General features: G+C 40.6%; 2 protein-coding genes across 13 annotated transcripts in view; one reads left to right on the forward strand and one right to left on the reverse strand.

Annotated features, from left to right (window-relative positions):
- The window catches only part of C2H4orf51 (chromosome 2 C4orf51 homolog), an 82,765-nt gene extending 76,002 nt beyond the window's left edge, over window positions 1-6,763 (forward strand). Inside the window, exon 6 of one of the 2 annotated variants that reach the window (XM_032332425.1) lies at window positions 6,521-6,763. In XM_032332425.1, coding sequence (XP_032188316.1) covers window positions 6,521-6,679 — 159 coding nt within the window. In that variant the 3' untranslated portion in view covers window positions 6,680-6,763. The remainder of the gene's footprint in view (window positions 1-6,520) is intronic. The other variant, XM_032332432.1, reaches the window with a different exon arrangement.
- The window catches only part of ZNF827 (zinc finger protein 827), a 166,972-nt gene that overhangs the window by 23,600 nt on the left and 131,212 nt on the right, over window positions 1-12,160 (reverse strand). The gene's annotated exons all lie outside the window — the stretch shown is intronic.

Consider the following 12,160-nt stretch of genomic DNA (forward strand, 5'->3'; position numbering starts at 1 on the left):
ATCCCCATGGTACAGCTAGAAAAACAAGAGCCGAGTGAAAGGAGGGTCACCATCTTAGCAGTCCCAATACGAGGGTCTCTGCTCTTCCCGTTTGTGGGATTTATTCATAATGATGAGGTCTAACAACCAGTTTGGCATACCGTGCCTCTTATGACCTAGTGATCCAAGGGGACACGTTTCATTTCACGCGCGGATCCTGGGACGATAAACCTGAGCAAGTGTTTCTTGAAAAACTTCCATGAAATAAATCCAGCTGCTAGAATCTGGGAGGGGGTCTGACAGACTTGAAGGAACATTAGATCAAGTACAGAACTCAGATTGTTTCAAATCCATCCCTTTCGTTTCCATGAGGAGGAAACCAAGGCAAAAATTCCAAGCCCTCTCCCACCCCAGGGCACCACACAACTTGTACAAAGTTAAGTACCAGAGGGGTGCCTCAGAGGGGTGGCTCAGTGGGTTAAAGCCTCTGCCTTCAGCTCAGGTCACGATCCCAGCATCCTGGGATCAAGACCCATATCGGGCTCTCTGCTCAGCAGGGAGCCTGCTTCCTCCTCTCTCTCTCTGCCTGCCTCTCTGCCTGCTTGTGATCTCTCTCTGTCAAATAAATAAATAAAAATAAAAGAATTTTTTAAAAAAGTTAAATACCAGAATCAAGGTTTTCATAGCAAGGAAGGCTCCATCCTACCCCAAGTTCAGGGAGAAACCTTAAGGATCTTCTCCTTCAATGTTTTCTTTTTACTTCTAAGGAAACTGAGGCCTAGAGAAATGAATTACCCCAGGTAACCCGGCTCATGACTCTGGGAGAGCAGAGACTTCAGACCCACGGGCTCACTGAAGCTCCTCCAAGCCTTATGGGATCAATGCCCAAGTCTACAACAAACAAGGAAGGGATTTTTCTTCTCCTCCTGTTCTTTGGCTCTGAGTTTAATATTCTTGGTTACAAGTGGACATGTGCAGATTTAGCAACAATTCACAGACACTAGGATTTCTTTCCGTTTTTCTTAAAAGTGTCAGCCTAGAATATTTCCAGCCACAGAGAAGTTAGAAACTGTAGTATGTCGAGAGTCAGAATAAAGAAGGAACAAGAGGAAGATCAGATGGGAAAATCCTAAAAGCCATTTCCGTCTGAGGTAAACTAGTTATTCCTGACGAAAATTCCCTTGGGCCTTTCACTGACACTTGGGGAACATTTTTGGTAAGAAAACCAAACAACCCACCCCCACCACCCTGCCACCCCCTGCAAACCATACAAAAAAAAGAACAAGAACAAGCAGGGCAAAGGAAAGGACTTGAGTTTGATTCTTTTCCATTCGAACACCATTTAGTCCCCGACTAAACTGTTTGCTTTGTTGGTGTGTTTTGCTGTATGAGAAGATCTCTGTATCTCCTGCCAAAACAATCTTCTCAAAGAACCATCTCGCAACCTGACTTTGGCAACAGAAAGGCGGAGAGGAGAAGGCTTTATTTGGTTAAAGCTGTAAGCAAAAGATTGGCCAAAATGTGACCTCAACGCATGAAGAACTGTCCAGATTGACTAAATCTGCATTGGCTGCTGCAGGAGGAAGAGGCTCTGGGGCCGCCTGCATTTTCCATTATGACAGATGGTATTTTGATCATTTCTTTCTTTCATTGTCAAGCTTTGAGTTTCAAGGCTGATCTCAAGTGAAATTCTGAAATCCTGTGTATTTAGAGGCAGAATCCTGATAGGTGATTCTCTGGTTAGATCCTGGCCCTGTGGGCTCCATCCTGTGGTTTCATGAGCTCTGCTGCCTTCTGAGGGCTGCTTGTGAATTGAGGAGTCAGCTGTGGTCAAGGACTCTTGGGGAGTTGACATCTCTGCTCTAGTGTCTGCAGTTCTTCTCTAGCCTTAATTCCACCCCCCGCCTTCTTAAAGGTCACTTCAACTTAGGGTAACTTGGCAGGTCGTACCAGATCTATTAGGTTCCCTAGGGTCACCTCTCTGCAGGTCTTGGTGTAACCAAATCCCCTTTAAGGACCGTTTCAAACACTCTCCCAAAGTGTGGGATTTTCTGCTGGTCAAGATGTCAGCTCAACAAACAGACAGGACAGCAGAACTACTGATCGTTTTGGTCAGTCTGTGACCAATTAAAAACACTGGGTGGTGCTTCTCAGGCACAAGAGTTCTCAGTTGATCTTCTGAATCTCAAACTTTACTGCTTACCTCAATTAGGGAGAGTCCACACACAGGCCCTGGGAAGATGAAACCCGTCAAGCATTTCTCCAAAACTTCCCAAGGAATAAATGCAGCTGGTAGAATTTGGGAGGGAGTTCTACCAAACTCTACTCAATAGAACATTAGATCAAGTAGAGGGCTCAGATTCCGTCAAATCCAACTCTTGTATTTCCATGAGGAAGAAACCAAGGCATAAATTCCAGGTCCTCTACCACTCCAGGGAACCCCACAACTTTTATCAGAATCAAGGTTGAGAACCAGAATCAAGACTTCCACAGTTATGAAGGCTCCATCCTGCCCCAAACCTTATGTCATGGAAGAACCTTAAAGATCCTCTTCTCCAAAGTCCTCTTCTTACATTTAAGGAACTGAAGCCCAAAGAACTTAAACAATTGCCCCACACTCTCATTCAGGCTCCTTTCAGCCTTGAGAAATCAATACCAAAGTCTATAGAACGGTTTGTGAAACTGGTTCTTAGTAAACATCCTGGGATCAACAGAAAAGTTGGACGACATTTTTTGCTTAGTACTAGGCAACAGTTAGCCTCAACGAAATTCTTACTGGTTGACCGGTAATCTCTTAAACTGGTAAAGAATAAGAATCAGAAATGCTTCCTACATCTGTTTTTTTTTTTGGGGGGGGGGTGCAGAGCATTTTAAATCAATAGAAGAAAACTGAACCTCAAATCCTCTGGTAATCAAAAACAGCTAGGACTTGGTACCCCTAAGTCCAGTGAGGCTGATCACATAGAACTTGAGAATTTCCAGAAACTTCTCTAAGCATCCAAACATGGAGCATCACTGCCAGACTCTGTCACATCTGCCTAACTTAACCTTTAAAAAAAAAAAAAATCCATTGGGAATTTGGATGTTTCTCCCACATTTTCCCCTCACTCATATTTCCAAGACCAGAGGCCTCAACAAGTGCTTACTGAACAAGTGAGACAGTCACATCACCAAGATCATGATTGTTGAACTAAATGGCAAACTGATTCTACGTTACAATGTAAAAGCAAACTGACAATATTGATTCAGGAGTCACATCTAAAGGACTTTGGTTATTATCTTGCCAAATACATCTATCAGTGATCATCTCTCTTCTTAATGACAGTAGTAGGACTTAAAGTCTCAGCAGATGTCTCAGAACATCCCAATGTTGAGGACATTTATAAATCTTTGTTAGAAAACCATTAGGCCTGAGAGCTATGTCCTACTTGAGGCTTTGTAACAGACACTGCTGATTGCTTACGTGATATCTAACAGAGCTACAATTATTGTATTTTTGAGGAGGTTTTGTGCCCAATTAAAAACATGCCTTCCCAGCCTCCACTGCAGAGAGGTGCTAGCCACGAAACACAGTTTGAGCAAATGAGACATAGGTAGGAGTTCCTGCGGAGAGAGTCTCCGACATTCCCCCACTCCCCGAAAAAAATGACAGTCTTGTAAAAAGGCCATTCACCCTGGGCTCTTTTTCCTTAGATGTATGGAGCGAGAGCAGACCTCTTTTAGCCATGAAGATGAAAACCATCTAATAAGGATTGGTAGAGCAGAACATTAGAAGGAGGCTGGGACTCAAACAGTTGCCTCCAGCCCTAGCCTCTCTACTTCTGAATTCCTTATTATGTGAGGGAAAAAAAACAAATAAATACAGATGCTCATTTGATTAATTTCACTGTGGGTAAGCTGAACATAACTGGAACAGATAAAGGCTGTATACCTAGTTTCACCCCATTCTGGCAGTTTATCTCCGTTAGGCAAAACAGTATCAGAGTTTATTAAAGGTATATCAATGAGATAATGCATAACTAACACAATAGCCTACGTTTATGGCAGATTTACCATTGTGTGAACTACTGCATTATGCAGTTTACACATATTATATTGAAACTTATAACAGCATTATGCATTGGTTACTGATATTATCAACCCCATTCTACAAAAAAAAAAAAAAAAAAAAAAAAAACAAAGAAGAGGAAGAAGAAGAAGTAGCGTCTTAGGGAGGTTGAGCAATGAATTCAAGGTAACCCAGGTAGCAAGGGACAGCCTATTGCAAACCCAAGTCTGTCTGTTTCCAAAGCCCATATCCTTGACCATTCATTACATTATACTATTCTTTACCATAAGATCAAAGAAGTAAATGCAAGCATTCTGGTTTCTTTTATCAGAGACAAATCTGCTGCAGCTTTGATTTGTTCTACTTTACATTTTCCTGTATTCACCAACCATCAAGAACAAGCATCTGCGATCGCATACATTTAAAGAGGGCTTTATTGGGCAACCCAAACGCTTCCCCCAGGACCTAAAGGGACAGATTGGAGGACTCAGAAGAGCTTCCTCCTCATTTCCCTTGCCCACCTCCTCCTGTTCCTTCCTGGTTCTTGACTACTGGTGGTTTGCTGCATATCAAAACTCCAAGCACCTATTATGTAAATTTTACTTACCAAATTCCTTTTAGGTCAGCATTCACTTGCCTCAGAATAAGACCCTATAATAACTATTCTTCCAACTTTTCCCAGGGAAGGAAAAAACAGGCACTCAAATGTGGAGCTAACCCACCGAGTATTAGGTGATGGCAAATTTTTAACTCTGAAAGAGTTTCCTCCTACAAATTATTAGAAAGTATGGGGCCATATCAGGACATCTCGGGAAAAAGACATTATCATCGTCTGGGCAAACAGAATTGGGCAAAAAGAGGGACCATTTTTCTCTTGTTTGGTGTTGAACGAGGTATTTAATATGTACTTATTGAATAGATGTGGGGCTGAAAAAACTAAAGGAAAACAGCAGAATATGTTAAGATATATGAAAATTCGGACTTCTGAAAATACATCTTAAGGGATGAAGATTTTAACGTCCACATCCTCCTAAAATTACATGATGTGCTCTGCATCACACCTCTAGAGTACTTTAAAAATATTTAGTATATTTCTTTTAAAATTCAAGTCACAGCCATCTCCAAATAGTATTCAAGTAAGCCTCTAGGGATTCTGCACTTCTCTTCACTAAGATTGGAATCCACTGGCATTCTCAATTATTCTAGTCCTCTTTTCTTACGGACAAGCCTTGATCATATCATCCATTCCTTTAAAGATTTCTAAATTTTCTTAAAGCCCTTATCAGCTCCCAGACACTGCAATATTCTTGTGTGACTACATCCAGTTTCAAATTTTCAGTCTTCTCTCTCTGCTCCTAATCTATTCAATTCTGTATTAATAGAAAATATAACTCTTCTATTTTGCCTTTCTCTTGACCTTGGGCTTTAGCACCTTATAAAATTTATTTTAGTTGATGTCAGCTTTAACATCTTTAGGCAACAATGATCACGAATATTTTTCTTCTTGACCCAGAAATGCTATCTATTTGATTAAACAGAGTTATGTGTTTTCATATGGTAGAGATTTCTGTTTGTTGGTTTATTTAATGATTTTATCCCCCCCACTAGGGATCACAGACAGGATCAGGAAATACCTTGTTAGCTAGGAGAGAAGGGAAAGGATTGTTAGTATTTTCCTATGAAAGTATGCCATAGTGATTGGCAGCCCTGGTAATTTGTTACTAAGAATAACAAGTAACACAGTTGGCAAATATTTTATTTTTAAAACAAATATATATCAGGCCATCTCCATAATAGTATCATTGTTAATAGTTCGAGTATCTCTGGCTAAGGTCTACTTAGCACTTACTTTGTTCCAGGCATGGTGCTAAGGCCAAGTCCTTTGCTTGCATTATTTCATTTAATCTTCACAACAATGCATTAAGATTGGTCTCATTAGGGGCGCCTGGGTGGCTCAGTGGGTTAAGCCGCTGCCTTAAGCTCAGGTCATGATCTCAGGGTCCTGGGATTGGGTCCCGCATCAGGCTCTCTGCTCAGCAGGAAGCCTGCTTCCTCTTCTCTCTCTCTCTGCCTGCCTCTCTGCCTACTTGTGATCTCTGTCTGTCAAATAAATAAATAAAATCTTAAAAAAAAAAAAAAAAGATTGGTCTCATTATTATCTATATTTTATAGAAGAGAGAAATCAAAGCTCAGAACCATTAAGGAATCGGCCTTTTCTCACAGAGCTGCTCAGAGGTAGAGCCAGGATCTGAACCCAGGATACTCAACCTAGAGGAGTGTGTGTGTCATCTCTGGCTTCCCTTACCCCACAGTAACCCTCTGGGTGTGTCCACGGGGTGTGTCACTCCTTTTTGTGAAGCATCTTTAGTCTCAGTATCAAAGTAGAAAAAGGCTGACAGTGGCTGGCCTGGAGATTTTCATAGGCTGATGACCTTGATTTGGACCAGGTCCTACAGAGGCCATGGTCATGTGTTTCATTTTTCTCTCTCCTAGGTGGCAAGTGTCACTGCATTCTATGGTCTCAGAAGAAAACACGGTCTTATCAGCTGCCTTGAACACAAATGTCCCTGTCGAATACACTATGGAAGGCTTAACGTCAATTTAATCCTATTCCAAACTGATATCCTATCGACAAGGGGTCTGAAGAATTGAACTTGTATAAGAGAGTTAGGGCATTATCATTATAAATAGAAATAAATGAAAAATCTGAGCCACTCTATTCAATCATTTCAGGATTGAAAGAATAAAAAATGGATTTTTGGCTCACAAACCAAACATGTAAATATCTATTGGCCTGAAAATATGTGAAGAAACAGATGATACTCAATGATACAACTCCAAAGTAGTTCAGCAAAAGGAAAAATCTAAAAAAAAAAAAAGTATCTTCCATTTCAGTTTGAAAATTGAATGGAAATCAAATAAATTAAATACAAAAATATCAACTATAATATTTCAGCTACAAATCAAACTATTAAAAAATCAAATAACAGATTTGTACAAACAGTGGCACTTCCTTCCACTGTATTGAAAATGCAATACTTTCCAGCTGTGTGTCCTGTATATGGTATATGTCCTGTAGGTGGTATTTGTGTACTTTACTTACATTTTCTGATTTGGTCATCTTTACTTCTCCTCTATCTTTACACAGATCTTAAATATAGTAGACAATACATATTTGTTGATTTGGTTAAGATTTCACTAATTATAGGCAAAGGAGGGAACATATGCATTAATGCATGACAGATGTAAATTCAAATAAATCACGGGCAAATAGACAAAACTGAGAAGTCCGCATCTCTGTGGTGCCTTTTCCCACCCCATAACAGAAAGCCACTACCACTAACTTTGATGATGAAAGTTCAACATTCTTTGGAGACTTGCCCTCAGCAGAATCTCTGCCTCACCTTCTGTGAACTAGGGAGAACTAAAAAGAAGGCACCTTATTCCTTCTACTTTCAAGAAAGCCTGAGGTGTGGGTCAGCTAATTGCCCAACATCATATAGTAAAATCCTGACTGTCAGTGAACCCGTCTTAGCGTAGTGCCCTCCTCCCCCCTGCTTCCCCACATGCTCAAGTTCAGGTTCTTAATCACACCACAGACCGAAGGCTTTGCATAACTAATCATTCTCCAAACTGAACACCGTATTAAAGAACATGTACTATAGTGGAGAACAGATGTCACCATGAGAATCTTATTTTATGCTATTCCCCACTTTTGGCATGTGCACATTTGTAACCTTAACATTGCATGAACAAAGATTCTTGCATTTAATATTAATATGGGGACTCACAAATGCTCCTCGAATTGGAACGCTGCCACATTCTGATGAACAGCGTATGGCTGTTTTTTCAGCGTATGAATTTGCCTCAAGGTCCTGTTGGTGTGTTCGGAGCTGAAAATGTGGTCACATTCTAATCTTACAGGAGATAATGTCAGGTGAAACTCGTAGAGATATCCCCATTTCTCATTTAAAAAGCACACACATACCCGACACTGTAAAGGCCAATGGAAAAGCTCTTTACTTATCAAGATCAAATCCACTGAGTTATTTCTACTGTTAAGAAATAACATCCTTGGGAGAACAGGGTACTGAATAACACCAAACCGCAAATACTTGCCTGGCAGGTAATCCTGGATAAAAAGTGAGTTTCCAAAGGGAAGGTTTTCAAACAGAGAGGCACACCTGTTCTTCCAAAGTGAAGGTTTAACTCAAATGGCAAACCATGATACCTAGACTAGGGCTGTTAACCACACATGTGTGCCTGCCACGTGATGTCAGTAACCATCAGCTCCTTATGGGTAGTGACGGCGTCTGCTTCTTCTTCCTTCACTGCATCACTTATAGATAATACCACCGCATTACTAAGGCACCATGACAATCCTAAGTAAGCCCTTCTAACCCACTTTTGTCCTAAGGCACAGACTGTGGAAGTGCTGAATCACGAGTTGATCAGGCTCATGTGTGCGGGGCATTAGGCACATTTAAAAGAAGAGAAGTAGAAGCAGCTGTCATTTCCCACAATTCTTTGCTGTACCTGTTGGGCTAGAGTAGGGTGTCTCATACCAGTGGCTCCTCGGCTAAGGCTTCCAACTTCCTTCCAATTCGAAGCCAGTCAACTAACAATCATAGAAAAATGTGTGAAAGAGAATTGGTTGTCACTTCTGGGCACCCATATATTTGGCCTATTAGTTGAATAGTCTTGTCTCTATATGGAGATAAAATGGTCTCCTGAATGCAGTAACCCACTCCAGTGTGACTCCATCGAACCACTTCTTTGCGCCTCGATGTGCACCCTGTCAAAAGGATGCTAACGTCCTCTATATCCTATTAGGTGGGGAAGGATGGAACCATTTGATTCCACAGGGTAGAAAAACTTACCATTTGCAACCGTGTAGGGAAGAGACTATTACTTCATTTCCCACTTTAATTATCAGCATGAAAGGAGGTTTTTACTCTTTTGAGTGGAGGGCTGCTGAAGAATACATGTTCCAAAAATAAATAACAACATACACAGATATGTTTTCACTTGTCTGTATGTACAGTATCTCTGGAAGGATGCCATGAAAACTGGTATCACTGGTTGAGGGGCAGAGAAAGGGGAGGATTGGGGAGGGAAGGGGGCAGTAGGAGCCAGGAGCAGTGCCCTGGCGGTGGAAAGAAGGGTGGGCGGAACCCTTTACTTCTTCACTTGCAAACTGAATTTCCAACCAACCCTAAAGATTTGGAATCATCTCACCACTTACCCTCTTAACACCTTTGCAGGAAATACAGCAATAGCACCAATAATAAAATCTACGGAGAGTTAATGATGTACCAGGCACTCTGGTAAAGTACCTGATGTCAGTTATAGCAGTGCTTTTCCCAAACAACCTATATGGTAGGTGCTGTCCCTTCTTCATAGATCCTGAACCAAACCACACACGCTGATTAGAAGTGGACATGCCGGGGGTGTCCTTCCAAAGACATCCCCGAGTTACACAATTCTGGGACTACATTTGCAATGATGACTAATCAATGGAATCCTAGTATGATCTCATATTCCAAAACAAACACTGAGGTGTTGAAGAGTCTCCCACAAACAAATCATACTTGGTCCAAGTCAGAGTAGGAGTCTCTGTGTTAGAGAAAAGAGACTCTAGAGAACAGAGTAAGTACAGATTTTGCTCTTAAAGGCAAACTCTCTGACTTTATGTAAAATTATTTTCAAAAGCTTCATGCTGACCTTTACAGACTTTCCCTCTACTACTCTTCTATAATAACAGCCAGAGGATTATCTTTCTATCAGGTTAACAACTGTTCACCTGGTCTCTCACATGAGTATTATGCTTTGTTCAAGCTGGCCAAGGAAGGATTTGCGAAGTCCCTAAACTTTTCAGAGATTATTTCTTACAGCACCCGCCCCCCCACAAATGCTGGCTTACAGAACGGACTTGTCCCCTTTTATGGGAGCTTTTCACCAACATAAGGCAACTAGTCTCCATCCCATTAGCTCCTTATATGCCTTTGTTTCCTTTATTCATTTATTTTAAAAAGAAAGAGGAAAGGAGTTGGAACCCTTCTTTTTCTGTTTGGAGCAATTAATTACTCTTGAATTACTCTTCAAGTCAGGAGTAATTTTTCAGCTGATACAATAATATGTTGAGTTTTAAGAGATCAAAGCTTTTGTGGTAGAAATGAAAATGATTTCTCTGAAAATTCTCATTGTACTGTTAAACCCAAAGGACTTCTGAGTGCTTACTAGCCAGCCTAAGTATTTTGGCATGGGTCGCTCTAAATAATTTTCATTTCCATATGACTGTATGAAATTATTTTCCTGATCATTTTCTGTCGGTAGAATAATAATAATTGCTATAGAGTCATCATCTTCATTCTTCCCTGAATTTAAGAGGAAATGGATAGAGAATCATCTTGTTAAGTTTTATGTTGTGAGGACCAAAGGGACTTTGAGAAGAAAATCACCCCAGAGTATAGGGCCTGTAGAAAATACATCCTGCCCTCAATGCAGCAATATGTACGATTTGCATTTCTACCACTTCGTATAGTGGTAAGACAACCTGCTTTCAGAGTTTACACTAGGAAAAAGTATGAAATGACCTAACAATGAACATAGATGTTTTATGGGCCAAACTATACTATCATCAATGTAAGATTTTCTTTGACACACACACACACACACACACACACACACACACACATACACGTTTGCAGCTTTAAAGCTATTCTAATTCTTACTTTTACTCATTTGCTTATTAGAGCTGAAGAGACAATATCAGGGAAGGAAATATAAAATAGTGTAGAAAGTAAGACAACTACAATCATTAATAGATCTTCTGAGCTTCCATGTTTTTACTGTGAGTTCTTGAATTCCTTTATGAGGAGTAAAGAAAATTATCAAGTTTAGTGAACTTTGTTGGCTCAAAGCGGAAATCTCTGCTAGCAAACATGAGGCAAGATTATGTATTGACAAAGCAGTTGGAGCATTAGTTGTCTACTCTGACTAGTCTACTGATGTGGCTTCATTGTAAGAAGCTGGCAATCCACTGGTTCATGAGTTAGCTCAAATCTACATCAATCCCAGTTCAGCTTTATCTTCACTTCAAATCAGATCCTACTTCCTTTTTTATTCAAGGATAGTGGGCATAGAATGTTACGTTAGTTTCAGGTGTATAACATAGAGTTTGCACAACTCTAAGCCACGTTGTGAGGACCAAGGGGACCTCACAAGCGTAGCTCCCACCTGTCACCATGCAAGGCTGTTACGATACCACTGATTATATTCTCTATGCTGGACCTTTTGTCCCCACGACTTATTCGTTCCATGGCTGGAAACCTGTATCTCCCTCTTCCCTTCACTCACTTTGCTCAGCCCCTCTCTCCCTCTCCTCTGGCAACCAACTATTTGTTCTCTATATTTATAGGTCTGATACTGCCTTTCGTGTGTCTGTTTATTCATTTGTTTTGTCAAAGCCCACATTTTGATTCTTTATTGGGGGTGAGGGTTACAACTCAAAATTAGGTCAAAGCAACCCATATTTATTGAGATTTTAAAACCAAATGAAGTTAATAGATATGTGCCTAATAAGATAAGCCTCAAAACAATAAAGGCTCAAATTAGCCTATATGAAATCAGTCAGGTGCAGGAACCCCATGATAATAACAATGTTTAGAGCTCTTAGTCTAAGGTGCTATGTTAAGGGCTGTTCTGAGTGATTTACATGTATTAGTTCAGTTATCCATATTATAACCCTACGTGTTAGATGTTATCATTATTAGCAATTTATAAAAGAAGCAAGTCCAGGCACAGGGAGTGGAAGAAAGCGTGCTTAAAATCAACTCAGTGAGCAAGTGGTAGAGCTAAGATCTGAGCCCTGGTGGTTTATCTCCTGTCCTAATACCGCTTCTCATGTGATTTAGGATTAATGTACCAAAATGAAAAACAGACCCTGGTAGACGCCATCATAGTCTCTGACCTCTATCCTCACCAAAGGCCATCTGAGATTATTAAGCAGTCTTTGGTTTCCTTGACCTTGAATTAGCCTAAGACAAGATATTTAAGGCAGAGAGAGCTTGCTGTCCTCCAACACCCATGGGTTTCTTCTTTCTTTAATAAAGGCACCTCTGAGTTTTAGCT

This window comes from Mustela erminea, chromosome 2, assembly GCF_009829155.1.
Source record: "Mustela erminea isolate mMusErm1 chromosome 2, mMusErm1.Pri, whole genome shotgun sequence".
Taxonomy (NCBI): Eukaryota; Metazoa; Chordata; class Mammalia; order Carnivora; family Mustelidae; genus Mustela; species Mustela erminea.